The 27948-nt window shown below is 52.0% G+C and overlaps 10 protein-coding genes across 10 annotated transcripts; 6 read left to right on the top strand and 4 right to left on the bottom strand.

The window, feature by feature from the left end:
• Positions 1–160: 160 nt before the first annotated feature.
• CC1G_05920 (thymidylate kinase) lies at positions 161–1294 on the bottom strand (the record flags this gene model as incomplete). The annotated part of the gene is made up of 6 exons (XM_001831769.2): positions 161–221; positions 268–362; positions 518–578; positions 675–920; positions 989–1097; positions 1153–1294. 6 exons carry the CDS (start codon positions 1292–1294, stop codon positions 161–163), a joined length of 714 nt encoding a protein of 237 aa, XP_001831821.2.
• A 1376-nt stretch (positions 1295–2670) lies between these two features.
• CC1G_05921 (hypothetical protein) lies at positions 2671–5083 on the top strand (the record flags this gene model as incomplete). Its single annotated transcript, XM_001831770.2, has 13 exons — positions 2671–2997; positions 3053–3068; positions 3122–3203; positions 3257–3366; positions 3432–3558; positions 3629–3656; positions 3714–3806; positions 3861–3955; positions 4010–4254; positions 4318–4419; positions 4476–4633; positions 4723–4802; positions 4900–5083. The coding sequence occupies exons 1-13, from the start codon at positions 2794–2796 to the stop codon at positions 5081–5083; spliced, it is 1524 nt and encodes a 507-aa protein (XP_001831822.1). The 5' UTR covers positions 2671–2793.
• A 1319-nt stretch (positions 5084–6402) lies between these two features.
• Positions 6403–9679, bottom strand: CC1G_05922 (NuA4 histone acetyltransferase subunit; the record flags this gene model as incomplete). Its single annotated transcript, XM_001831771.2, has 5 exons — positions 6403–7675; positions 7729–8307; positions 8361–8887; positions 8936–9388; positions 9497–9679. The coding sequence occupies 5 exons, from the start codon at positions 9677–9679 to the stop codon at positions 6403–6405; spliced, it is 3015 nt and encodes a 1004-aa protein (XP_001831823.2).
• A 1299-nt stretch (positions 9680–10978) lies between these two features.
• On the top strand, positions 10979–11365 carry CC1G_14908 (hypothetical protein; the record flags this gene model as incomplete). Its single annotated transcript, XM_002910885.1, has 1 exon — positions 10979–11365. The coding sequence occupies one exon, from the start codon at positions 10979–10981 to the stop codon at positions 11363–11365; it is 387 nt and encodes a 128-aa protein (XP_002910931.1).
• Positions 11366–11855: 490 nt separating this feature from the next.
• Positions 11856–13577, top strand: CC1G_05923 (LAP1; the record flags this gene model as incomplete). The annotated part of the gene is made up of 4 exons (XM_001831772.1): positions 11856–12317; positions 12370–12762; positions 12824–13269; positions 13328–13577. 4 exons carry the CDS (start codon positions 11856–11858, stop codon positions 13575–13577), a joined length of 1551 nt encoding a protein of 516 aa, XP_001831824.1.
• A 45-nt stretch (positions 13578–13622) lies between these two features.
• Positions 13623–14675, bottom strand: CC1G_05924 (hypothetical protein; the record flags this gene model as incomplete). Its single annotated transcript, XM_001831773.2, has 3 exons — positions 13623–13828; positions 13914–14241; positions 14322–14675. 3 exons carry the CDS (start codon positions 14673–14675, stop codon positions 13623–13625), a joined length of 888 nt encoding a protein of 295 aa, XP_001831825.2.
• Positions 14676–15408: 733 nt separating this feature from the next.
• Positions 15409–17152, top strand: CC1G_05925 (LAP1; the record flags this gene model as incomplete). The annotated part of the gene is made up of 4 exons (XM_001831774.2): positions 15409–15849; positions 15903–16292; positions 16347–16792; positions 16854–17152. The coding sequence occupies 4 exons, from the start codon at positions 15409–15411 to the stop codon at positions 17104–17106; spliced, it is 1530 nt and encodes a 509-aa protein (XP_001831826.1). The 3' UTR covers positions 17107–17152.
• A 130-nt stretch (positions 17153–17282) lies between these two features.
• Positions 17283–21058, bottom strand: CC1G_05926 (ankyrin repeat domain-containing protein 50; the record flags this gene model as incomplete). Its single annotated transcript, XM_001831775.2, has 7 exons — positions 17283–19255; positions 19310–19659; positions 19719–20270; positions 20333–20357; positions 20414–20671; positions 20725–20893; positions 20957–21058. The coding sequence occupies 7 exons, from the start codon at positions 21056–21058 to the stop codon at positions 17283–17285; spliced, it is 3429 nt and encodes a 1142-aa protein (XP_001831827.2).
• Positions 21059–21203: 145 nt separating this feature from the next.
• On the top strand, positions 21204–24817 carry CC1G_05927 (hypothetical protein; the record flags this gene model as incomplete). The annotated part of the gene is made up of 14 exons (XM_001831776.2): positions 21204–21336; positions 21386–21490; positions 21546–21614; positions 21678–22042; positions 22105–22326; positions 22374–22553; positions 22606–22805; positions 22863–23079; positions 23129–23298; positions 23351–23450; positions 23506–23685; positions 23735–23923; positions 23980–24291; positions 24353–24817. The coding sequence occupies 14 exons, from the start codon at positions 21204–21206 to the stop codon at positions 24815–24817; spliced, it is 2907 nt and encodes a 968-aa protein (XP_001831828.2).
• A 336-nt stretch (positions 24818–25153) lies between these two features.
• CC1G_05928 (hypothetical protein) lies at positions 25154–27856 on the top strand (the record flags this gene model as incomplete). The annotated part of the gene is made up of 11 exons (XM_001831777.2): positions 25154–25378; positions 25440–25889; positions 25944–26234; positions 26290–26433; positions 26490–26528; positions 26581–26829; positions 26905–27235; positions 27291–27400; positions 27462–27572; positions 27639–27720; positions 27777–27856. The coding sequence occupies 11 exons, from the start codon at positions 25154–25156 to the stop codon at positions 27854–27856; spliced, it is 2112 nt and encodes a 703-aa protein (XP_001831829.2).
• Positions 27857–27948: the final 92 nt, after the last annotated feature.

Consider the following 27948-nt stretch of genomic DNA (forward strand, 5'->3'; position numbering starts at 1 on the left):
CGGCCCACGGCACGATTGTTCATCCTCGAGACTTGAACAGCAACGCCGTTTGAGGCCCACCGGAAGGCTATCGATAAAGCAGCACAAGTGCTCGAACATATCTTTCCCCCCAACACCCAAGATCTCCTCGGATTTTCCCTCGCGAAGGCTAATTGACGAGTTATTTCAAGGTTCGAATGTCCGCCGAGGAACTCTTGTGGAACACGTTCACATTACACAACCTGATTCACGGTGCGCTGAAAGTGAATTACTTACATACTTACTTACATATTTCCAATGATTTCAAGAGGTGAATGTTTGATTACCGGCGGCATAACCAAGCCCTCCGCAAAGCCTCGTGTATTCCATGTGCTGCTCTCCTCCTTCAGGAACCAACGAAACGAGTCTACTGTCAGAAACCACCGTGGGTTCAACAAGTACTTCATATTCGGCGGAAGAGGTCCCTGTAATTTTAAATCTTATCGGCCCACAATCTACCGACAGGTTCTGTTAGTCCATCAGAAACAAGTGGGCGAACGGCATTCCAAAGGTCGGCCGCTACACTCTCTACATCCCTCCCTGCATCGATTACTCTCCAACTGAGATTATCCCGGTTGTCAGACCCAGACGCTGTCTCCTCTCCTAGTCTTTTAAACGCCTGCCGAACACGAGCCTGCATCTCCTCCTTCTCGTACCGTTCCTCCCCATATCCACCCCGCTGCTTGGCTTGCTCCGGAGCGATATCAAGGAAGAGCACGAGGTCTGGCGCAGGGAGTCCAATATCCGGTGCCCTACACCATTCGAACGGTAACTTTGGAACGCTTTCACCACTCCCGCTTCGCTCTGGGACAACTTTGGACGCAGAGAATGCGATACCAGAAAAGGCGTATCTGTCGCATAGAACGACCGTCCCCTCATTTAACAGTCTCTCAATCGTCGATCTAGGTTTGTTTCATGGCAGTCATGAGGACAAGCGTATGGCCAAAGAGGGAGAGATGGGGATACGTACGCCAGCTCCCATCTGTTCGCAGAGAACAGCAGATGAATGACATGATCGTCCAGTTCCGAATCCGACTTGAGATATGAATCGATCATTTGACCTATTGTAGTTGTACGATCTGTGAAGAGGGCAGGGTGGGTCAATTTCGTATAGCTGCTCTAAATACAACTCACCTGGAAATTTCATAAGCTTCGTGGATGCCCCCAATTCACTCTCAAGTCGAGATTGCAGCAGGGCAGTCTGTGTGGTCTTGCCTGAACGATCCAGACCTTCAATCACAATAAAGGGGGCTCGTTTCGATCCATTAGGAGCCATTCTATGAGCTAGTGGGGATGTGCGGCAGGTGGACGTGTTGAATGTTGAAGGATCTGCGGGACGAAGATGAATGCGTCGATGGCCTAAAAGTAGACGCCCAAACGAGCGTGGGAACGCTCGCGCACATTTCCCGTCGCCTTTTGCATTCGGGCCGTTGGGACCTCGGCGGGATTAGCATGCAACCCGCTTCGGGCACAGCTAACCGTGTTTCCAGCCTGCCTAAGTCTCAGTGTGTCCCAGCAACGTTCCGTTCTCCTCTTGCCTCATCCGTTCTTCCTCACAGGTCCTGCATCGCAGAGGCTATCGCTAGAACGAGTACACTGGTCTTCATGTGAGAGCGCCCTAAGCGCCCACAACAACCTAATCCAAGCTTGACAGAGACAACCAGGGCTGATTAAACGGAGGTGAGATTCATATGTCGTAAGTAAATGGAAGTTCTACATATAGCATCTCAAATGATCCTTCTTTTCAGGAACTTCTGTCTACCAGTGGTACCTTTCGTAACAGGAATAGTAATTAGCATATACTGAGGGCGATGTCTTCATTTTCAGGGTCAGATGGGCTGGGCATCCCAACTCGACAAACTTTCAGTTCGCTTCCACCAAGAATGCATTTCCAGAATCCAGCCCAGTGTTCACGACATGGACCTAAATTGGCCCACCCGAAAACATGATCCCTGTCGATCGCGTTCGTGCCCGTTCCTTCAGGAATAGAGCAAGCTCTTAGGCGCGGCTCGCTCGAGCCACGAGCGCCCGCCAAGCATCAATCTAACCTTGGACGACGGATACCAATCTACCCGATGATATTGGATACAATTGGAAAGTTTAACGCAAAGGCCACGGAGGTCGACATGTGGAGATGGGGAAGCTGTGACAGCACAGGCTGGGCGCAGACAAGCCGGGCGATTGTGCACACGACTTACGATACACTTTGGGTGTTGGGAAAATTCAGAAAGAGAGGCGGTGAGTGTGAAGTAACACGCTTTTGGCTTGGCTTTCAACCTGAGGCTGCTTCCAGCCCACAGGCTTTTCAGAACTGGGGCGGACGGGATACTGGTGTGGGCAGCTGTGGCCCGAGTACCATGGATCACTTCGTAGTTACGGCAAGCGGAACCTCCCAACTGACCCACAGAGCTGTCCTCCAGCTACATTTCTCCGTCCTGCTTGAAAAGGCTCCCCACCTGTCATGACGGATTTGGCAAAGAAGCTTTCCACCATCGACCTGAAGTTTGATGTCCCTCCCACCGGTATCTTTCCATCAATTCGATCTGTTTTGAAGGTATGCGTTGCTGACTTTGAATCCGTTTCTATTCGGGGTAGAGTCGCGCATCCATATATTCGACGTTTGAATGAACAGATGACAACCCTTTGGACAGTGCGACACCCTTATCCCCCCGCCTTGTCGCACCCATCCATTACGGTTGCTGCCCTTCCCCCGAGGAGCCTGTCCCTCAGAATCATCCCACAACCGCTTCTGGGGATTCCCAACGTGCCACCAAGATGTCTAATACTCCAGGGACGGATACTCACGTCGACGAGAAGCTGAAGACTGCCATGTCGGAATCCAGCGTCGAGTCGCAGTCTAACGTAGGGCCTCCCGGAGAGCCAACACCAGAGTTTCTCGCTCTCACTCGCAGCGCCAAACGCAAACTCGACCTCACGCTGATCCCGGTCATGACCATGTTCTACCTCCTTTCGTACCTAGTGAGTTTGCACGCGTTGCTCTTGCATTTGGTTGGCCAGCTAAACCGCTTTTCAGGACCGAACAAACATTGGTAGGAGGTCTATACCTGACAGAGAAGATGGTTAGTGACCGTTGTAACAACAGGAAACGCTCGAGTGGCCGGACTGCAGGCGGACCTGGGGTTGACGGACCACCAGTTCCAGATTGCCATTACGATTCTCTATGTGTACGTTTTAGGTTGGCATACGTGTGGCTCCCGCACTTACCTTCCGATTGCAGGCCCTACATCTGCACAGAGCTGCCAGCCAACCTTCTGCTTAAGAAGATTGGGCCGAACATCTTGATGCCTACCATCCTCACGCTTTGGGGTATCGTCGTCACGTTTCAAGGTAAACCGCACACCACCAGCACGTCACCAAAGTCGTCAGCCATATTAATGTCGATCTTATCTTAGGGTTCGTGACGAATTACGCCGGTCTACTGGCTGTTCGTTTCTTCCTGGGGTTACTGGAAGGGCCGATGTTCCCTGGCATCGTGCTCTATCTTTCAGGATTTTATACGCGCGGCGACCTTTCATTGAGGTGAACTATTAATCCATCTTCTCGACATCTCCCAAATTGACTTTGGCGTATTCGGCGCCTTCTCTCACAGAATTGCATACTTCTTTTCTTCCGCTTCTGTCAGTCTTCTTTTCCCCCCTCTCTTTCTTACTCTGCTTGTCTGACAATCTCGGCAGCTTGCAGGGGCTTTCTCTGGTCTCCTCGCAGCCGGTATTTCACAGATGGATGGTCTGGGTGGCAAGAAGGCTTGGGAATGGATTTTCATTATCGTACGTGATTGCTTCTGTTCGATTCGATGCCCGGTCGTAACTCTGGAAATGCAGGAAGGCCTGTTTACTGTCGTCGTCGGCGTCGTCGCGTTCTTCTTCGTCCCAGCAACACCGCGGCACTCGAAAGTCCTTTCACAAGCCGAACAGGAGTGAGTGTTCATACTCCACCCCTTCACTATATCATTGTTCTTACCCTTCTACAGCGCCGTGATTCTCAGTCTTGAGCGGGATAGACCTATGATTGGAGCCACCGAAAAGTTCCATCCCAGGGAGATCCTTCGTTCTATTACATCCCCTCACGTCTTCCTGGTCTTTTTAGTGTTCTTCTTGGGTGGAGCCATCTTTTTCGGGCTTGCCATTTTCCTGCCTTCGATTATTCGACTGATGCAGTTTACGCCCAACGAGAGTCAGCTTCTGAGCGTTGGTCCTTTCGCGACCTCTTTTGTCAGTGAGTTTGATTGCTTCCTTTTTGATTGTTGGGAGTATGTATGCGACCTGATCCCCTTTTCAGTCAGTCTCATCTCCGCATGGGCATCCGATAGGTGGAACCGCCGCGGAGCACCTCTCATTGTACTCTGTGCCATGTGCACAGCAGGATGGGCTCTCTTTTATGGTGAGTACTCTGGGTTTCGCAGTTCTCTGTCCTCGTTCACTCACCGCAATCCACAGGATCAAACGACACATGGACTAGATACGGTTCCTTCTTCCTCATCGTTCCCGGAGTTTTCGCAGCATCTCCGATAGCTGCTGCATGGCTGTCTAACAACTCCGAGCCCTACTTCAGGCGAGCCAGCAGCATCGCCTTCGGGTTCATGGCTACCAACTTTGTGAGTATCCTTCCAACTCCGTGCCCTCCCGTCACGACATACTTCCCAGGGCCGTCATACATTTCTCTAACCATCATTTCCGGTTTTAGGGCGGAATTCTCAGTACCTGGCGATTCCCCACAAGTGAAGGGCCGAGGTTCGAAAAAACCACCATCATGAACATGACTTTGTAAGTCAGACTCGTTGGAGCAGGGGCGCTTTCCCTCCATTTCCCATCTTCCAAAAAGGCGACAGACATTGACACAAGTTTTTGTTCCTGTTTATAGCGCCGTGATCATGACACTCAGCTCAGTCGGCAACATTTTCCTGCTCATGTGGCTTCAGAAGCGAAAGGAGAAGAATCGAGACAAGATCTTGGCTCCTTATGTCACGGAGAAAGAACCTGACGGTGGAGAAAGAGCGTGGATTGACCTTGGCGATAGGCATCCTGACTTCAAATACGCTCTTTGAAAGCATCTTAATCGGGGGGACATTCGTGACTTTTGGGCGGGTGCTTTTTTGGATATGTCTCGCTGGATTTTATACCTTGGCAGGTCCCTCTATGAGGTTCTTTTTTAACGCTCTGCGGCTAAAAGAAGCCCTCCCTATAGCGACGCTAGTCATGAGTCTAGGTGGATTTGGGTTATACTTACATGTTGTACTTTAGTTAGCTTCAGTGTCGTAGACTTAATTCCATGGTAAATAGTGAGACGGGAGTCTGGAAGGGCTCAGGATGGATCCGAATCGAGTGAACGACAGTGGTGAACCATAAGGAGAGTGGACCGCATATACATGCAATGATAGACTAAACTCAAGATACTCTCAGCGCTCGCACCCCGAATTCATTGACCCGTACCCCGGACTCTAAGCTTCTCTGAATCTCTGGTCAGGTCACTTGGGCGCCCCTCGTCGTCCGGGTCACCTTCACCATAAAGCTCATGTCAACTTCAAGGTGATACATGGTTCCCGGAAAAAATACAGCACCATGTGCATGCAGGTATCATAACCAAGGATCAAGGCTAGAGAGTGGCAGGCGGGTCTGAAAGGAGAACGGAGCAAATACATCCTGGGCGCTTAAATGAACACGCATCGTTAAACTATCGCACATAACCCAGTTACCGCAATCCGATCAGGCCTTCGGAAATCCATCAGTCTTTAGACATATTGAAAGACACCTCATGAACATGTTAAGAACGTCGCCGGAAGGGATATCGCTGGCCAAACTAAGGGGAGCGTGGAGCTACACGGGCGCTTAGCGCTTAGCCGCAGCAATCCGGCCGCCGCCACACTACCTGGTACCCATTACCACTCATCTACTAAGTGCCCCACCGTCACCTCCCAGTTGTTCAACCTTCCCAAGCACCACGACCGTTGAGAGAGGAGATCAGAGAGTAAAACTATATTTAATACATACATACTACATACCAAAAGAAAATAAGAAGATGAGAACAGAATGGAACAGAGGAAAAGAAGACCACTGTGAATGACGAGCCTCGAAAATAGAACAACAGAATGAAAGAAAAAAAAAGGGGTGAAAGAAAACGTACTCTACAACGTACTCGGGGTCAAACTGCTAGTCCGAGTACCAAAAAGAAAAGCGTCGATAGTAGAAACGAAGAGGAAACAAACGGAAACAGAAATGAGGCTCGAAGCCTGCTAGTCGAATAAAATCGTACTAGGAGGTAAAAAAACAAAAAACCACACAGGGAGGGACTAAAAACTATCTTATACTACGTACGTATTTGTGTATAGTGTGACAGACTCGCCAACACCGACACACAGAACAAGGTCTAATACCCATTCTGCTGCTGCGGAGGCGAAGCCATAACCATAGCAGGCGTCATCGGAACTCTCGGCGGAGACTGCGACTGCTGCGCAATATTCGGAAGCGGAGAAGGCGAACTATGCTGCATATGTGGTGACATCTGCTGCATCTGCCCCGTAGACGATATCCTCATCCCAGGACGCATCCCATTCGCAGAAGGCGATCGCACAGGGATCATATGCTGCGGATTGGGGGAGGCAATCCCAATCCCGACCCCATTCACCATCTGCGCTTGACCCATCTGCACTTGAGTACCACCGCCTTCCCCTCCTCCGGCGTTGTTGACTGGCACAGCTGATCCAGGCCGCTGGAGGTTCATACCCAACGCCCACTGCATCTGTCGCGCAGCCGGGAGCTTGAGGTTCAAATTCCCAGCAGCGAGTTGAGCAGCCGCTGCACTATTCGCGTACATCGCGCGGTTCGTAGCAGCCTGCGCCTGAAGAGCCGCCAAATCCTGCGGCGTGAGATTTAACCCAGCATTGGCGAACGCAGCCTTGATATCCTGCGGTGTCTTCTGCTGAAGCATCAACTGCGCCCGTTGGTTGGCCTGCAGCTGTGCGTAGGCGGCGGCGGCGGTAGCCGCACTGGCGGGATTGAGCGAGGTGAGGTGGTAGCCGTTCGTAGGCACGCCGAGAGCCATAGGCGTCTGGTTCTGCGACTTGGGTCGTTGCGGACTAATGCCATTGGCGGGGGTGGCCATCTCCTGAGGTGGAGAGGTTTGACGTTCCGCCGCCTGCTGAGACGCAAGCGCCGGTGTTCCATTCGCTACCGGCTCGGCAGGCTTGACCAAGTCGACATGCGGCATGGCAATGGCAGGTCTTGCGATACCATTAGTCGCTGGGTTCTGAGGGATAGCGGTCGGCGGCGGTGGCGACTGCTGAGGTCCAACAGCGGCGAGCGCGACACCAGGAACGCTCGGTGGTCGCATACCGCCATTGGAAGAGATACGCATTTGAGGTAGCGCGTTGGGAGGTGGCATCTTCTTGATTTGATGCTGCATCGCGACAGGCGTAGCGAGCAGACCAGGATAAGGAACAGGTCCAAGGAACATTCCATGGACGGGGTGGATAGGTCGAAGATTGCCCTGCGGATCTCGCCGCACCATCGGTGGCATACCGAGTCGGTAAGGTATAACCGAGGATTGCTGGCCATTTGCATTGGGGAGATGGATAGTCGGGTCGGTGGATAGATGCGCGTGGTCGGTGTCAGTGAACAAGGTCATTGCGTATCGTAGGTACCTAAACGCCAAGGTTAAACAAATACCGCGTAGCTATAAAGCGAGAAAACCTACTTGGGATCATAGTCATCCAACAGCAGACGATCTTGTTCGTCAGGACCATCTGGACCACAAGGAGGACCGTCATCAGCATCGAACCTCCACTGAGCTTCGAGGCGCTTCAGGCGATCAACCTCCTCGGGGTCCTGGACATCGACTTGCATGTCATCGTCGCCACCTCCAAACAGCGATGAGCGAGCAGCCTTTGGTATAGGTCGTCGAGGCGTAGGGTCCCGGCGATCCATGAGGAGGCGGCCACCACGGCCATAGCGAAGCCGAACCGCACGAGAGATCCGAGGAACCTTCGCCGGGGGCTCTTCGTCGCTGTCCGAGGTCTTGTCCGAGGTATTGGAAGGGTATGAGGGTGCGTCGGAGGGAGGGACATATTGGAAGAGACGAGAAGCAAAAGGAACGGGAGGAGCTTGGTAAGGATTGTCGACGACATCTTCCCAACTCCTGTCCACTTCCTTCTGCTTCGCGAGAGTAGCCTCGATTTGCTGTTTGACCTGTGCGATCCGCTCGCGAGGCTTGATGACGACTTGGGGAATAGGCGTGAGGACCTCGGTTGGACGAGGTGGTCGTGGCGGTACGCGACTAGAATGCGATAAGTAAAAACGCCAATGGCGATAGAAAAGCAATGAACGTACACAACATCCTTCTTTGGTCGTTCCTTGTCCACCAACAGCTCTTCGTCTTGCCCCGAGAACGAAGGGAACTTGCGCTTGAGATCCACCAAAGCTAATCGCCTCTCCCAAATCTGCCGCCCCTGCACTGCACATTCCTTCTTCACCATCTCCCGCTGCAGCACCAACTTGGCCAACTCCAATGGGTACGCAAACTCGGTCTGCAGTCGAGCAAGTTTGTCGGAAAAGGTAACTTGAGTTTGGCGGGTCTTGCGAACAGCCTTGATCTCGCGCCGTCGGAAACAGATATAAGACTCATTGGTGGTGTCGGTCTCGTCAAAGTTGAGGGTGGGTATGATACGATGACCTTGACGTTCGAGTCTTCGCTCTCTCCAATACGGATAGATTATTCGTGCGAGCCGGAGTAGATGTGGGGGTTGAGGTATCCAGGAGGGAACGGTGTATGCAGCGAACGTGGCGGGAGTGAGAGGCGACGAGAAGATTGATTCATATTCTGAGAAAGGTGGAAAGTTGGCTCCAGTGACCAGGCCCTGTATCGATGTCAGAAGAGATACCAAGCACGACAAAGAACGACCTACGAGATGCAGAAACTCTGTCTTTTCATGGGCAACCTTTTCAAACAGCCCCATCACGAGCTCAAACTCGTCTTCAGAGATGGTCGTTGGCTGGTTGACATCAGGCTCTTTGCCCTTTGCCTTGGCACTGCGCGCAGAGGTGCGGGTGCCCGATGCTGAAGAGATAGCACCCTGGGCACTGGTTCCTTCGCCTCTAGCCTCTTCGTTGTTCTTATCGAGCCACTCCTTGTCCCGTTCGTCCATGTAATATGTGAAGCCTCCGGCGATACCATTGGCGACAGACTCCTCGACACCGGCCGAGGTGCAGACATAAGTCGCAGGATCGCGCCATCGCCCAGGGGGGTAGAGTTCATCGGCATTATCGACGACGCCAGTCGAGTCAGGTGTAGGGATATACGCGGACTTGTCCTCAACCTTCTTTGTGACCTGAGTCCGGTGTGCCGCCGACAGAACCTCCTGTAAGTGATGCTCCTGTTGTCGTGATTAAGTAAGCAATTCCGCGGAACGCACTGCCACTGGCAATTGCTGACGTGGCACAAAAAAGAAGGGGGCCAGGGGACTCACATTGGCATCCTCAGCGTCGACTCCAGCGACGAGGTTGGTAAGGCGATGTTTCTCCTCCTCTTCGTCGGGGATGAAGACGTCTTCTGCGTCGACATTGCCCTTGATAATGCGGAGACGGGTTTTGTTGGTAATCCGGTTGCGATTTCTGAGGGACGAGGCGCCCGGAAGATGCGGTCGGGGCATGTCATGGAGAGGTCAGAGGGCCAGAAGTCGGGTGTGTGCCTGCAAAAAATAAATAGCGGTTGGCCAAAAATTGAGCTCGTCGTCGTTGGAATTGTCGTCCGCGCTGGGTCAATGCGTTCGGATTTTGGCCGAAAAGTGCTCGGCCCGGCAAAACAACGCGGGCAGACTCAAATCTGGACTTGTTTGGTACGTAAACAACGCGTGACGGCACCCATCGGCTCCCACACACTCGCTGCCATTTCAGTCAGTCAAAGTAAATTAGCCTCTGGATTGTATTGCTCGACGGTGGACGGTTAGCTGAGGGATTGCGTTGCAATGGACAAGTTGTTTTCTGGAGGAAGAGCTTAAATTGTAAGAAGGAACCTATCAGGCGATCACAGATAATTAGTGGCGGAGTGTCACCAGGTATCCAATCGTTCGTCACTTACCAGATCTAGTTGTGAATCCCTCGATGGCTTCTGGACGCACAGAACCCGACTGGCGACGTCAGTGCCTGGGTCCAGGGGACCAGATAACGACAAATTGCTGCACCTTTCTCGGAAATAGCAGGCAAGACGAAAATGCGCCAAAGCGAAGAGAACGAAAGAAAGCCACATACCAAGGCCAGACGATTGGCCAGTCCTTTGAAATTCGCGAGGATCATCTCCATCATAACATGAGGCACCCTGCCCCAACAACAACACCCACGATCGATTTCCTACACCGCGTCGTCTAACGACGGAGGAAAACGGGAGGGACCCTAATGTCCAAAGATGACAAGCATCATACCAATTAACGAGGGTAGAATCCCATTTATTGAGACATCGATACAACTGGTGGAAAAAGTCAGTAGGGGGAAACGAGGCAAAGGGAGTAAACACGCACCATTTAAGTACTCTACAGATTGCCACACAAAATCCGGGAAGAGCAACGCATTCCAGAAACTCAAAGAACCGGAGTTGTCGGTAGGCAGAGACAAGGCAACGTCTGGACTTTGAGACCTGGATACGTCCCTCGAGATTTGTGCACGCAGCAGTTCGCTGGTGACAACGTAGGAGAGCTGGAATCATACCAATCGAGCCACACACCTGTCTCCTCCAGTTATTCCCTCTCCTTCATTTCCGTCCACCATCCGTGATTGAGGGATTGAGGCAAATAAATGAGTTCCTGGTAATGTCAAACACATTTATCTGGCCATCTCGACTGCACGTTCTCTGCACTTTGGTGTCGGAGAGAGATTTTGAAAGCGAGGAAACAAAGGGACAGCACAAATCGACAGAGACATGGAGGAGGAAGGCAGCAGAGCCCTTGTCCGGCTCGATGAGCTCGGAAGTTCAGCCACCGCGCACGTGGTTTTCGGTTGTTGCCGACCTCATGTCCGCGGCATTCTTCCTGCCGAAACTCTCCTCGTCCTTCCTCGTCCTCAAAACCATGTTTGACAGTAAAAACAAGGATCTCGAGCTTGATTTCTATCGACCGAGGCTGCCTTCAACATCATCTATCTTGTCGGTACACCTTCGCTCAGCCGGGCTGGACAAATGCTTGGAGACAGGAAACACGCAATCGCCTCACCAGGGTCTCCAGAGCGATATGAACGTCCAGAATTTATGTCATTTCACGCCGCTATTCGCCATACTGAGGGACTTTGCACGATGGGAAGACTACGCAGCTATCTATGTGCTTAACTCTGCGGTTGCAATTCCCTGAGGCTTCCCCATGCTACCACCAACGCAAATCCTCCATCGATCACACCGGTCCTATTCTGCTTCTAGCCTAGTGACTCTTAGCTCATCCAAATGAGCGCCCAAAGCTTCGAATGGTGTAATCCAATGACCCAGCGTCCACATTGTCCACCCACATGCTCCCCCAACCACCCAAGCTTCTCCATAACCCACTCCCCACATTTGACAAAACGCGCGTGATCACCGTCTTCTCAACAGACAGATCAACATGGTTCCATCTCGCGCCAGCATGGTAAACCCTATGTCGTCCTTCCGATAAGACCCCAGCATTGCTCTTCTTCCCAATACCAAGGATGCTGTAAACGCCGAGAGGTGGTGCTTCTGAGCCCCACCTAACGCCTCCGTTCCACGAGTTTCGTTGAAGGGTTTTCATATAAGTAATAAGCTCTTCGTTTCCCGGAAAGCCCATTCAAGCGGACTGCCGCCTCACACCAAGTCCCAATCCGCGTCCAACCATGAAACTCCCCCTCCCCTTCGTCGGACTCGCTCTGGCGCTAGCCCTCTCCCCTCTCTCCACCGCTCAAGACACCCACACCTCCGAAGCCGACATCGACCTGGAAGCAGCCGGCATCCGACCCCGCCCGCCCCTCGTCGACTCTGACAAACTCCAAGCTTCGATCAACAGAGGCAAGCTTCTCGGACACGCGCGCCAGCTCCTCGAGTTCTCCAAGCTCAGCGGCAACACGCGGGCTTTTGGCTCTAAAGGCCATAACGCGACTGTTGCGTACATCAAGAGGCTCCTCGATCGGACGGGGTATTATGATACCTACCTCCAGACGTTCCCGTATCCTTATTCGGAGGGTACGGCCAAGTTCTCGGTGGATGGGCGGGAGTATGTGACTGCGCCGTTCTCGTATGGGCCTGCGGGTGAGGTTGAAGCGCCTCTCGTGCCCGTTAATGGGCTTGGCTGCACAAGGGTACGTCTATCCTTCTCTTCTGCGTTACCTACCATGCTCATGTTGAGTCTAGGAAGACTACCCCGATGCTGTCGCCGGCAACCTCGCTCTCGTCCAACGTGGTGAATGCCCCTTCGGCCAAAAGGTCGCATTGGCAGGTGCATCGGGTGCCGCTGGGGTCGTGGTCTACAACAACATCGATGCTGGACTCGGAAGTGGTGGAACCTTGGGCGAAGTAACTCGACCTGACGTCGGGCCTTACGTGCCTGTTGGCGGTATCTCCGGTCTGGAAGGTAAGGCGTTGGTAGCTGCCATCGCCGAAGGCAACGAGGTCGTAGGCAAGCTCTCGACTACGGCTTTCATCGAGACGAGGTGGTCGAGCAATGTTATCGCCACCACCAAGGGAGGAGACAAGAACAACATCGTGTTCGCGGGTGCACACACCGATTCCGTCGCTGCTGGTCCCGTGAGTCTATCTCATACACTTCAAAACATATGCTCTTCTTTAACCACATTCCACCACGCAGGGAATCAACGACGACGGCTCAGGCACCATCGCCATCCTCGAAATCGCCCTCCAACTGACAAAATACCGCGTCAAAAACGCCGTCCGCTTCGGGTTCTGGACGACCGAAGAATTCGGTTTGGTAGGCTCCGAATACCACGTCTCCAACCTCTCCGAAGAGGAACGCCAAAAGATCGCGCTCTACCTCAACTTTGACATGCTCGCCTCGCCGAATGCGGGGTACTTTATCCATGATGGAGATGGGAGCACGTTTGGGCTGGCCGGGCCCCCCGGGAGCGATTATATTGAGAAGGTGTATCAGGAGTGGTATGATGCGAGGGGGTTGAAGACAGCTGCGGGTGCGTTTAGTGGGTCGAGTGATTATGATCCGTTCTTGCAGGTTGGGATTCCTGTCGGAGGTGTGCTTACTGGTGCTGGAGGACTCAAGTCTGCTGAGGGCGTCGAAATGTGAGTCCACCCAGCCTTCTTCCTTTTCTTTTGCGATTTGTTGCTGATGAGTGAGCAGGTGGGGAGGAGAGGTTGGTGTTGCGTATGACCAGTGCTACCATCTTGCATGCGATACGGTGGAGAACTTGAACGTCCCGGTGTGGCTTAACAACGCAAAGGCTGCTGCGCATTCGATTGCTACGTTTGCACGGTCGCTGGATGGGATTCCTCGTGACCAACGCGAGTCTGTTGGTTCGCTTTCGCTCGCGTCTGTCCCGTACGAGGAGCGTAAGCACCGTGCTTGCAACCATGTCGTTGACGAGTTGTAAAACAACACTGCAGTAGCAAAAACAAGGTGAAATTTAACTGTATTCTTAAATCAATTCTTTCTTCCCGATTGTGGTGTCTTTGAAAATCTCGGAGAAGATGTCAAAGTTGGTAGGTCCGTTATCTGGTCGACTGTAGATCGCGAAGATGACCCATTTGAACCACCCGTTGAATTCTGGTTCGAGAAGGATTTCTTTCATCTGGGTTGCGACGAGTTTGGGGGGACAGCGGTATGCACCGCATCCCATCGCGCCTGGAGTACGACAGGTGAGACGGGCCCGGGATATCGCAATGCGCAGCGCCAGAGATCTAGACTCGGAAGAGAGCCTACTACTCACCAAGAATGAGGTATTGCTGCCCATGATGCGCAGCCATCCGGTAGACAAGGCGGATCTTGCCTTGTAGATCTTCGAGTACGGAAGGATTCTGAAAGTTCTCCCCGTCTTCTGTTAGTAGGCGGTTCCGCGGCGCAGCGACTGTGATCACGGAGACGATGCGGCGGTCTGCAGCGGGGAGTTCTCCGCAGCCGTTGTCGAGGTCGTCTTTGAAGATGACTACACCTGGGGAGAAGACGCCTGCGACGGAGCCGGGTCCGACGTTTGGCCAGGGGTAGTACGACTCTTTCAGTGTTTCGTAGAGCGTAGAGGAGTAGCAGAGCGCTTCTTCCTGTAATGGATTAGATGGGTCAGCCCTCAGCTTATTGCGAGCAAAATAGAAGAGACGACAGTGATCGGAGCTTGACGTACCTGAGTCTTCGACAACGTCTGTACCCACCCCCCAGCTCTATACACATCACTAGCCAAGTTCAACACCGCAACACTCCCATGCGCCTCAGGAACCTCCTCAATCAAGCGCCTAGCAGCCGTAAACGCGTCCGAATTGACCAACTGCACCTGGCTCTCTGGTGCATTCGGACACTTGGACTGGTCCAATGAAGGAAGTTGTTCAGAAATGAATGTGGAATCGGCTGTGGCGCTTCGGAGAGGTCCCTCATTACCGCCGGCACTGGCGTGTTCGGCGATGATCTGGGGCGAGCGCTTAATCGTGTCTTGGGCGACTCGTTGGCGCTGGGCGAGGGTGAGGGAGGTTTTGGACGTCATCCTTGAAGTTAACTGTGTGTAGAGCTTGGATAGCATGTTATGTACCGTTGAAATTACTGCGGACCTGCGGTTTGGATGGGCGTTTGGGTCGAAAGGACTCAAGGTGTGATGGAATGCCGCTGTGGGGATTTGATGTCAGATTCCCACAATGCTGATTGCCGCGTCGGCGTCCAGACACTGGACGCTCGAGTTCAGTCCCTCTCTCTCCAGATTCATATCCTCGTTCATGAAAGCGCGTTTCTGACTTGCCAGTCTGAAGTGTCAAGCTTCAAGGTCGACTCACAATGGCGAATACGAACAGATGGACATGAACCAGGGTCGGGGATGCGAAGGCTCGGATTCCAGTCCAACCCCAACGAGAATTTCTGCTGGGCGGCTGGGCGGTTTGTCGCGATACAGAGCATGAGCCCAGCCTGGCAGATGTGAACCAAGAACTCCGCATCCACACTCTGTGAGTAGAAAAGGCAACCAATCCAGGCCATTTATTCACCAACCCTCGATCCATACAGGACTTCGAATGGCGCAATGCTGGTCACGCTGCATGGGTCGTGGTTCTTCTTCGCATTCCGATGAATCTCTGCTACATTTGTTCGCGAGGGAGGCGAACTTCTTCCATGTGTCTCCAGAGCACAGCAAGCATGTCGCCATTCATTGAACGACTTCTTCAGACCCGCTTAACCGCCCAAATGATAAAGTGCACGAAGCACCCCGCCTCAGATCCCCCAACCCAATCATGAAACCCTCACTCTATCTCCTGGGTTTATCACTCTCCCTGCGTTCTTTCGTCCTCGGTACATCAGACGCGGATGAAGCAGACATAGCGGGTATAGGTCCTCGACGGCCCCTCGTCGACTCGGAGAAACTCCAAGCTTCGATTCACGCGAACAACCTCCTGCACCACGCACGCCAGTTTGAGAAGTTCTCCGACCTCAGTAACAGGAATCGCGCCTTTGGCTCGAAGGGACACAACGCGACTGTCAACTACATCAAGCGACTGCTCGACCAGACGGGATACTATGACACCTATCTGCAGACCTTCCCGTACCAGTACTCGGAGAGCCGCGTTTCGTTCTCTGCGAATGATGTGTCGTATGAGACTACGACATTCACGTATGGACCGACTGGGAACGTCGAGGCGCCCCTCGTTCCCGTCGATGCCCTTGGATGCACCGCGGTGAGTGGATCCCATAGTCTGCATTGCCTTTCGGTTCTCATATGTCACACCAGGCCGACTTCCCGGATAGAGTCGCAGGAAACATCGCCCTCATCCTCCGTGGAGAGTGCGAGTTCGGATTGAAAGTCGCCCTAGCCGGCGCCGCTGGAGCTACAGGCGCCATCATCTACAACAACGCCGATGGCAATGTAGGCTCGGCGACACTGTCGCTGCCCAGCCGTCCGGATGTTGGACCATATGTACCTGTCGCTGGTCTCTCTGGTATCCAGGGAAACGCTCTGAAGGCTGCCATTGAACGCGGCGAGGAGGTGGTTGGTAACCTGCGGGCAACAGGGTTGACTGAGATTCGATACTCGAGCAATGTGATCGCTACGTCTAAGATCGGGGACAAGGAGAACATCGTCTTTGCGGGAGCGCATACCGATTCGGTTCCTGCTGGTCCTGTAGGCACTTGAATCCTTGTCATTTGATAGACCTCATACTGACGCCTTGGAAAGGGTATCAACGACGACGGATCCGGAACCATCGCTGTCCTCGAGATCGCGCTCCACCTCACAAAGTACCGCGTCAAGAACGCCGTCCGCTTCGGGTTCTGGACGACCGAAGAATTCGGGCTCGTCGGCTCAGAATACCACGTCACCAACCTCTCCGACGAGGAACGCCAGAAGATCGCTCTCTACCTCAATTTTGACATGCTCGCCTCCCCGAATGCGGCGTACTTTGTCCATGACGGAGATGGAAGTGATTATGGACTTGTCGGGCCGGCGGGCAGTGATAAGATTGAGAAGCTGTATCAGGATTGGTTCGAGGCGAGAGGGCTGAAGACTGCTCCTGCGGCGTTTAGTGGGTCTAGCGACTATGATCCCTTCTTGCAAGTTGGGATTCCAGTTGGTGGTGTTCTTACCGGTGCCTCGGGCTTAAAGACGGAAGAGGGAGTCGAACAGTATGTCTTCCTGCTACGCTACCTGCCATATAACCTTTTCTCATGGCTCGCGGCTTCACAGGTGGGGAGGAGAGGCTGAAGTTGCATACGACAAGTGCTACCACCTGTTATGCGACACGGTGGAGAACCTTAACGTTCCATTCTGGGTTAACAACGCGAAAGCTGCGGCCCACTCGATCGCTACTTATGCTCGCTCGTTGGAGGGTATTCCTCGCGACCAGCGAGTTTCGGTGGCTGGCAGTCTTCCTATTACCAAATTATCTTGGGACGAGCGCAAGCACTTTGCTTGTAATCATCCCGTCTCCCAGAAATAATGTATTTTGTAGCATTGAATAACTATTGGACGGGAATGCTCGTTGATGTCCATATTCTAACCTGATTCGATTACATGCAACCACCGCACTTGTCTGGTACGGATTTATTCCAACAATTCGCAGCTCCTTATTACATATCCTTTTTTACTTCAATGCGCATCTTCCGTGCAACGCTACTACTTACTACTGATACAAAATACACTGTCCAATGAAGAAAGCTTCTTTTTGGGGCTCTGGAGAAGTTTGACGCCTGCAGTCTCGAGAAGATATACAAACTCGGGGTCACCCTTGAGGGCAGCGATGACCATCGCGATTCCTCCATTGTCGATCCTGACGGGGACGATGGCGTCTTTGAGCTGGAGGATCTGGGCAGCATCATCGTGGCCTCGCATTAGCGCATACATCAGACATGTCTTCCCTTCGTCGTCTTCAAGGTTGACCTTGGTATCCTTGTGGTCAACTAGACTCTGAACGATGGCATCGCGGCCGGTCATCGAGGCGTAGATCAAGGCTGTCCTTCCCTTGTTATCCTTTCTGTTGACGTCAATGTCGTGATGCTCCAGCAACTGCTTTGCGACGCCTTCACAGGCGTTCATCGAGGCGTAAATCAGTGCCGTCCATCCATGGCGAGCCTCGACATTGACGAGGATGGGTTTATGTTGTAGCAAGGGCTTCACAGTGCCACTATGGCCATTCCTGGCTGCGAGCATCAGGGCGGTCCACCCGAGCCTGTCCTGTTCGTTTGCCCGGATATGCGGATGGGAAAGCAGGGCGCGAACGGCGTCTTCGTGGTTGTCCCTTGCCGCATACATCAAGGCCGTCCTCCGGTCATGTTTGTCCTTCAGATTGACCTGCACCGCGCTGTGGCCAAGCAGCTCCTCCACCGTCTCTCCACGGCCATTCAGCGATGCATGAATCAACGCCGTCTTCCCCTCCCGATCTGGGAGGTTAACCAGTGTGCTGGCATGTCGAATGAGGCGTCTTACAACGCCCGTGTGACCGTTGGATGAAGCAAAGATTAAAGCGGTTCTGCCGGTGTCATCTTTGAGGTTGGTTTGGATGTCTGCGTGACGGAGAAGGTCCTCGACGATGTGTTCGAGCCCTTCATTCGATGCATACATCAGCGCTGTCCACCCTTTGTGGTCCCTCGCATTGATTTCCGTGTCTGGTCGTCCCAGAATCTGTGAAACAAGACTTCGACGACGGCTGCCGATCGCGCACATCAAAGCTGTCCGCCCAGCCTTGTCCGTCCCTCCGACTTGGACGTCACGGAAACCAAGTAGGTGCTGCACGATTTCCTCGTGCCCTCTCCATAAAGCATGGAAAACAGCCGACCATCCTTCACCGTCTACGACGTTGACGTGGAGCCCTCTGTAACCCATTAGCCGCAGCACGATGTCGAGATGTCCCTCGCTAGACGCGTGCATCAAAGCCGTCCATCCAGACTTGTCGCGTATGTTGGGGTCGAGTTTGCCCTGCTCGAGAAGACGCTGCACAATCCCAGTGTGCCCGTTGGCCGATGCATACATCAAAGCCGTCCTGCCCTTGTCATCTTGAAGATTGACCGTTTTGGTTGCGAACGGGCACGGGCCAAGTCGTAGTAGTAGTAGACTCATGCATCCGATGCCACTCCTGAGGCGATTGTTGTATTCAAGCAAGCGCTCGACAACCTCCTCCTGGCCGTATTGGGAAGCGATCATTAAGGGCGTTGACATATGCTCGCCTATGGTCCTGAGCGTGGCCCATCCTTTTGGTGCACCCAACGACAGCGGGAGCAGAAGACCGTGGAAGCCGTGTCGTGCGACGATGTGTATGGGGGAGAGGTAGTCCAAACCGTCAGAACGACCTGTGTAGCGAGCGAAAACATAAGGGAATGAGTGGCATTTTCGGATAAATTCGAGCACGACCTCTGAGAACTCATGGCAAGATAGACATTCCAAGGCATGGTCGGCCCAGTGTCTGTATGAATAGGGTAGAATGGGATGTTGATGAAGGGCGGCGTCAAGATCCATCTTCGTTTTGAGTTTCCCTGAATTATTTGGGATACCGAATGCCAGAAGTTGCCTCGAGGTCACGTTGAAAAGGAGGCTGTGTGGGTTAGGCAGTCGTTGCGCCAGGATCGTCTTCAAAGCATCGAAGGCTGTGGAGTCTATGTGAGGAGAATGATCAGAGACGGAAAGAGGGAAAATTGACAAGAACTCACGGATGAGCTGGACAATCCCAGTATCCTTTTCGATCTTCACGAGACCACAGCACGCCGAAATGAGTGCGCTATCTTTCACCATTCGGGTTTCTTCAAACACGCCGGTTTCAGGACATATTGCGAGGGCATGGCAAAGCTCAGAGGCGGTGAAGCACTCTCGCCCAAACACCAGCCATACCAACGCCCGCATCCCGACGTCTGCGCTTTCTGAAGGCTGGTCTTGGATCCTTCCAACAATGACAGCGTACATGTTGTCTAGCCCCTCCGGAAGCTGTTCCAGAGACCTCTGAATCGTGCTGGTGCTCAAACAATGCTCGAGATTCTCCAGCTGGAGGGAAGCGTGTAGGAACCTACAACAGTCGACCATCAGTCCAAACGAGGGTGGCGCACAAGGGAAAGGCCCGCTCACATTCCATTCGATCTCTCGACGATTTGCGAGGTTGCCTGTTGCACGTAGTCGTGTTCGTCCAGCAGCGTGCGGAGGGCCGGGTTTTCTTCAATCCGATGGGCAACAAAAGTCTCTATGTCAAAGGCCTTCGCAACCACTTCGTACATTCGTGCGGAAGGAAGCCCGGACTCCAAGCGCTTGAGCGGTTGGGAAGTCAGAGCAAACTTGCCCTTGAGCACCTTAATTGCCCGAACAAGCCCGATTTGCGTCTCTACCCGTGTATCATCCACCCCATCAAGGACGTAGAAGACGATGTCGAAGTGGGACTCGAGCTGTTTCAGTACGTCGAGGAGCTCATCCAGGGTTGGGCGAGTCTTGTAGTGGTGGTGGTGCGAGTAGAGGGGCTCGACAATGCTGGACAACGAAGGGTCGCACTCTAGGAACTGCTGTATGAATCCCTCGAGAGTCTCCTTGGTGGTCAAGGAATCAGCGTGGCGGAAGTACGCATAGACTATGCATATTTTCGCATCGGAGGCCGCCTTGTATTCCTCGATGTCGTGAATAGTCCTGGAGCTGGTGGCGGCGGGGTTCGAAACGTTAACGAAATCCTGACGACGCAGATGAAGACTACTTACGCAAGAACGGTCTTCCCCGCGCCCGCTATATTTTCCACAGTAAGGAACAAGCTCGCGAACCGTTTGAAGGGCGAAACTCACGCATCCCCGTTCCCCATATGATCCGGTCTGGACCATCCTTCCATGCTTGGTACCAGTCGGATTCGAGAAACCAAGCGAGTGTTCCTCTGGTCCATTTTTCGAGGTTCTCGATGTGGATGGCGCGAAAATTCGTGCCATGAAAGAGCCAGTCCGACAGTGTTTTGGCCAACAATTGTTGCGCTTCTCGCTCCGCCGTGCTCCCTGGGTGTGAATTGACATCACCCCGTGGAATGTCCGGTTCTTTCAACCTTGATTGGTCTAATTCGAAATGCGTTACACGGCGCGCAAGGCCTAGTACACAGCAGACTTACCATCCGGGGCGCGAGAAACATTGAAGATAACCTGGTGAACATCCCCAACAGCGATGGTGCTTCTGCTAACCCCCGAGTTCTGAGCAATTGAGATCACATTCGAAGACGTGGTTTGTGCCCGAGCTATGTTGAAGGTGTCGTTGTCATTAGCGTTCATTGGAAGCAGCTCCTATAACCAAGTAGGACCCCAGTCAGTGTACGTCTGTCGGAAATCTCGGACCGGGGTCCCCACGAATTGTGCGTGGGAGCCCCAAAGGGTTCCTCGCAACGCCATCTCATCAAACGGTCCGGCGTCACCACGTTGCCTTGGACGTCCCAACGATCCCAGGTCCATGGGATAACCGTGGGAACGAATGCGGCTTTGTTGACGAGGCGTGGCAGGGAACCCTCTCCCGTCGCACCCCACAAGCCGCCTTTTGACCTTCAGTACAGCGGTTTCCGCTCCTTCCTTTCGAAATCCCACCCCTCAGCTCTCTACGATGCAACACCGGTGCACAGCAGGCTGTAATGCTGTATTTGAGAAGAAAGCCGCGCAAATTAGCCACAGCAAGTCGTGCGGCAAACGAAGGGCGCTGAAAGAGGATCAGGAGCAATGGGCGAAACGTACAGCCAGTGAGAGCTTTATCTTCATAGAGGATGTGCTGCGGTGACTCACTGACAGGTTCCAAAGCTCTTCCAGATACAGCCCCAGGCCATGTTGTTGTTGACCCACCGAAGAATCCTTGGGAGAACTTGTCCCCTCGCCCGTCCCAGACTCGTAAGACATGTGAGTTACAAGCATCGTTCTGACCGGTGTCCTTGCTCACATGTTTCATCCGCAGCGACATCCAGGCAACCCGTGCCCAATTTGCGCATGAACGCCGAAGCAGGTTCATCTCTCCGCTCCCGAGGTACGCTGTATTGTATTATCAACCCACATCGGCATTCCCTCACTGGTTGAGCTAATCCGATAGGGCAACCTCAACAAAGATTGGACCCACCTTCCGACATTCGAATCGAGCATCACGCAAAACGAAAGCGGGCACCGGAACACATCACGACCGATCAGTACAACCTACGCCGGCGACGTCCAGGTGCAAGTGCCAACACACGCGTTCCCCTCCCATCTCTGACGTCGAAGTCCCCATACTTCCCTTTCCAAACGGATGCCGACTATCGATTTGCAAAACTCATCTTTCGCTCCGCAATGCGCGACGATGATGTGAAGGAACTGCTCTCCCTCATCAACAAATGTGTCGATAGGAAGGATACCCTCACGTTCAACGGGAGTCAGGCAATCCACGATGCTTGGAAGGATGCCTCATGCCTTGTAACTCCTGTATGTTGTTGGTCATGTGAATTACGTCCTGTATTGAATGTATCTTAATCGTACCCTATTAGTTTGAATGCAACACTGTTGACGTGCCCTTCAAGGAAGAACCTCACAAGTACAATGTCTGGGTGCGGTCTGTATGGAAGTGGGCACTTGAACTGGTCGAGAACCCCAAACTAGCACCGGAGTTTGTTTGGGAGAGCGTGAAAATGTTCAAGAAGAACGACGATGAGATGTGGGAGCGCTTTGTCACGGAGCCGTGGACAGGGGATGACTGGGCAAAGATCGAGGTATGATTGGAATCGTTTGAGTGTGAAATGAGGCTTATGGGATACAGGACAACTTACCTGACGACGGAGTACCTCTCTGTTTGATCGTCTATGCTGATAAGACACAGCTCTCGTCGTTCGGGGGCAAGAAGGCGTACCCAGTGTATGCCAAGATTGCAAACCTCCCCGCTCATATAAGGAACGGGAAAGGTATCGGTGGAGGTTGTGTGGTCGGATGGCTTCCAATCGTGCGTGGTTTACCTATGGCTCAGACTAGCGTTCCCCTAACAACTTGCATAGATCCCAGAGAAGGACAAGAAATCCAACCGAAGCACAGAATGGGTGGAGTACAAGCGCGTAGTATGGCACGATAGTTTTCGAGAGATACTCGAGTCTATCAGAACACATTCAAAGGATGGGGTTTACTACAAATGCGGGGATGGGGTTGTCCGAAGGCTCTTCCCATGTATTCTGATGCTCTCGGCCGACTATGAAGAGCAGTATGTCATGTTCCTCCTGATATAATGATATCCGGGCTGCGTCTGACTAGTATTTAGGGCAGTGATGGCTGGTATACGTGGATCAAAGACTAAGCAGTGCCCCGTGTGTCTGGTCGACGAGGACAACCTTGCAACATTCTTTACCAACTGGGAATATCGAAATGCGGAGACCACTCAAAAGCTGGTTGATGTACTTGAAAGGCCTGATGCACCAGAACGAGTCAAAGGCACTGCACGCAAGAAACTTCAGGAGCTGAACGTCCGACCGATCAAGGTATCCATTTCCTATTTCAACTTTACTGTCCGCTGACTCGGCTCGTCAGAATGCTTTTGCAGATATCGCGAACTCGGACCCTCACCGTGCCCTGTCGTTTGACCGACTGCATAATTACCCTGGTGGGCTGGCAAAAACTCATCTTCTGGCGATGCTCTACGAAATTTTCGATCGTGGTCCTTATTCAACACCGGAAGTGCAGAAACGAATTAATTCAAGGTCTGTTGTGATATTCCTCTTGACTCTAGCAAATCACCTAAGCTTTCAGCAGGGCGAGCGCAGTTCCACGATGGCCTGGACTGACTCATTACGACAACATCACAACTAAAAAATCATTTCAAGACTCGAACAAGTGGGAAGATTTGGCGCGGGTGAGAAATGACAATGGTCCCCGTCGCTTACTTCTATTAACTTTTTAAACCTCAGCTCTTTCCATTCATTCTATACGACGGTGTGATTGATAAATCCGATAAGCCAACCCTCCAGATTCTGAGATGCCTCCGCATCTTCTTGAACCTCAATGCATTCTCGTCGTTCGAAGTTCATACTGAGTCCACGGTGAAAGAGATCGAGAAGGAACTTCAAGTGTTCTGCGAAGAGATCAAGGTACACATACTCTAGCTGTGTGGCGCCTATCTCATCTTTACCCTTACAGAAGCTTGGAGATCTCTTCGAAGGCAAGAGCTGGTTATTTCCGAAGATGCATCTTCAGATGCATCTTCCTGGAGACATCTTTGCAAAAGGCGTAACGCGGAACTACACGACCAAAACCTTTGAAACAATGCACCGCGCGTTGAAGTTCTATTATCAGTATATGACTAATTTCAAAGACGCAGACAAACAGGTGCGTAAACCGACCGTGTGTTCTTTCCTCAATCACTAATCCTTCAACCTCGATAGATTCTTAGCGCAGACCAACGTGGCCAGGTCATAGACTTTATTGACTCAATTATTGACGTTCATCTTGAAGCACTCGAGGACGCCGAGGACTGCGCCGATGAAGAACTTCAGCATCGCTTCAGCTTCGGAAATGTTACCCTCAAGGCACCTCAAGGACCTCGAAAGGCGCGCCCACTGGACCAATTTGACTTCCACTACGAGGAAGAACTTGGAGAGCATGCCCGCTTCTTTGAAGGGGTCAATCTCAGCCAATCGTTGAGCGACTTCTGCTCATTGAATGGGCTCGACATTACCATCCGCAACTCGACACTGGTACGTGCCTTATGGCCTTTGTGGGTTCACGGATGTAACATCGTGTTCAATCATGTAACAGGTTCGTTCATTCCGCTCAATGGAGGTAGTCTACACCTCGAAGGAGTCATGGGACATTGAACGCGACCTGCTTCGGTGCTCCCCCTCTTTTCATGGTCGCCCTCGCTACGACTCGGTTATTCTTCAGACAACCACAGGAGACATCTTTGCTCGCCTACTCGCACTATTCACCATTCAAGCCCCCGGAACACCAGATTCTGACGCCATTCCAATCGCATTGGCCCTTCCATATACCGCACCAATTCCTAGAAACCAGAGTGCAAAGGATGCAGGTGCGGGGTTCTATCGTGTCAGGAGGGCTGTTCAAACAGGTGCAGAGCTGTTTTTTGCGCGTTCTATTGTCCGTGGTGCCGTTTTAATCCCTGTGAATGAGCAAGAAACCGATTACCTAGTCTTCGATGTCGTAGATTCAGACATGTTTCTCCCGCGTTCGAGAGTTGCTTCGCATGCTGATCTAGATAGTTAAATCTACCCACAGTTATTGTATCTTCCTTACTGCTAGACACAGCCTTCGTAGAATGACATTTAGGTTCGTCACTTTCCATTGAATATTATCACTCACGAGTCATGAGCTAATATGTCTGTTTTTCAGTGGTATATGAAGCACGATAAATGGAATATATGAGTTACGTTACTCATAATTAGCCGGGGCACATGGCTTTCCTCTTTAGAAAGGTCCACCGGCAACCATTCCTTGGTTTATTTCACGTCAAGTATGCTCGCTTTTTTTTCTTTCCTCTCTTTCTTTTTCCTCTCTCTCTTGTGTTGACGTGGACTACTTCTTCTCCCAGCCATACTGGCAATGTCCAAGAACAAGGGCAAGAAGCCCGTCGCCTACGACTCGGATGAAGAGGAAGCTCTCAACAACTACTTGGAGGAGCTCTCACTACGTTCCGAGACTGATATCGAGAGCACATACCACCACCCCAGCCAGCAGGCGTCCTCTCAGGCATCGACGTCGACATCAACGTCCCATGTTCCGGTCCCAATGTCAAGCGACGAGCTCTTGCAGCAGTACCAGAGCAAGGTGTGGCTGTTTTCTTTTAGTCCCTATTCATCGAACTGAACCATCGTGTGTATTGTGATAGAAACTGCAAGAGCAGCAGCTTGAAAATCAGCGCCTAACCAAGGAGCTTCAAGAGCTACGGCAGCTTCTGCAGCAAGAGAGGGCTAAAGCCAAACAAAAGATGAAAGCGAAAGGCAGGACAGCTGAGGACGACGGTATTGATAGCGACGACAGCAGCAGCTACACCGCTCCACCGGTAGGCAACCGTCAAAACCCAACAACAGGACACCCCGGACATGACAAAAAAATTGGAGATATCGCACGAGCTTTCTACCTCAACAACGAAATGTTCATCGACGCTGATTGGTTCATGCAACCCCGACCTAATACCAACAGTCTTGAAGGGCGGTACCCCCGTGAAAAAGAGAAACAGCCTCAGGCCCTACGCATTGCTATTATTGCAGAGCTATACGAGAAAACCGATGAGCTATACCACCCCCAGCTGCAGACGTCACCTGCATTTCAGGCAGTGGTAAGCCCGTCACATAACCTCTCTGTTACACTGTGTCCTTACTCCCCTTTAAAGTTTCAACATGCTGTGTCCAGTCTCCGACGAACCTTGATTTCGGACCTCAGAAAAAAGGCAGCAGCAGCAGTGATATTCGATGCTCCTGATGACATAGCCTCACTCTATGCACCTGACAAGTACAAGCAGCGGGGAGAAACATCTTTCTTCCTCAGCAAGCTTGTCTGGGACGAGGCGTTGGACGATAGGAGGATGGTGCGATTCTCATTGCTGTTGTTCCCACCAATCCTATTCAAAGATGGGGTTCGGAACTTCAGAGAGGGTGTTTTCCGTAACCCAGAGCTCCCGATGGTGAGTCTTTAATGTTTTTTCTTTAAGAGTATGAACAGCACTAATGTTCTTGTAGTGTGCGCGCGTTGACCTCTTTTCAGAAAATTCATTGATACCGGAATGGCTTATTGATGGAGAAATCAAGCCCGACCCAAAATCCCGAGGGATAAAGTACTTCAAGAAAGCAGGCCCAGGTCTCGTCTCTCGCACATGCATTCAGGTGAGCGTTAGTACTGTCTGTGTTGATGAACTGATATTTACTGTGCATCCATTTAGGTGATCTTCATTCACAACAACGACAAGTATCTCGAACCTGTCGGTGCCAATTCCAAGTTCCCGTATCAGAAAGCATTCAGATTTTTACAAGAAGTTTCTCATCGAGGGGATGAACTTAGGAAAGAAAGATGGCAAAGACTTGTCGGAGCCTTACAAGGATATCTTCCGGTTCTGGAACTCCTACATTCTTCCAAGATCCATGCAAGAGACTGACGAGGAGGAAATTGGGGAGGTCCGCCAAGACGATGACGAATATGAGGAAGCAGCAGCAGCAATGCTTTGCGACAACGAAAAGCAGCAATGTTGCTGGGTCAATTTGATGAAGACGAGGATGATTTTGGTACGTTCTCTTCTAGTTCTCTTCTAATCTTACACATTTATTTATCGTTATTCTGACCTGCTATTTCTAGGTCAGCAGTCGGGACGCTGGCCTGTAGATATCTCATCAATCGAGATCTCCCATGACCTCGTCAAACTACGCTCCCAGCTCCAACATTTCCCTTCGATCTCTCATTCGGCGGATCTCATCGATGGCCTACAAGAGCTCTCCAAAGTCGTTGCACCATCGTCTGTTCCACGAGAGGCTAGCCCTCAGTTCCTCAAGTTCCTCGAGCGTATCGAAAATGCCAACCCCAATGACCCTGCAATTCCGAAGGACGATGGCAACGAAAATTGGGGGCACCACCAGTTTACTGCAGGATCCCTGACTTTGAGGAGCACGATCACCTCCTGGGATGCAGTTGGCAGTGCCGAACACGCTGCGAGGCTTCTTGCTGCCGCTCATCCGCACGTGTCATGCAGCCCGTATCATCTGCGGAGACCGGAACATCCCAGTCAAAGATGATGAATATCTGAGTGACGCCTATCTCGACCAGACCGTTCAGGTCCTTTGGACCGTCGTAGAGCCAAAGGTAAGTGTATTTATTACCTTCCTCATTGATCTCTCATAGATGCTAACTATCATTGGATCAGGTCAGCCTTTTGCGAAGCTCAGGAAGAAACTCAGACTTGGAGATTGTTGTGGAAGACCTGACCGCAGCAGGGCCGGTTCCTACATCTGGTGACGTCAAGAAAGCATTAAATGTGAGTCGTTTGCTGTTCTTTTTTATCTGTATTTTGCGTCACAGTGACTGATTCATATACCACCAGCTATGGACAGTTCGGCACCTCAAAGCGTGGATTAAAGAACGTGAAATTCCCTCAAAGGTGACAAAGGCAACCAAGAAAGCTGGTATGTTTATTTTCTATTCTTCACGCTCGATAGACTAACCAAAATGGCAACGCCAGAGCTTGTGAATATAATTTTGGAATCCCAGCACATTCCCTCGTCAAATGAGCTTACAGAATGGCGCCAACGCTCGTTTTAACTTCTACCCACATACTCGCTCTTCTCAGCTGGAACCACTGCCGGTCACCTGTGGGCTCTCATACAGACTGCACATCACATCATCACTTTACT

Source organism: Coprinopsis cinerea, assembly GCF_000182895.1.
Source record: "Coprinopsis cinerea okayama7#130 chromosome 7 map unlocalized cont3.7, whole genome shotgun sequence".
Lineage (NCBI taxonomy): Eukaryota > Fungi > Basidiomycota > Agaricomycetes > Agaricales > Psathyrellaceae > Coprinopsis > Coprinopsis cinerea.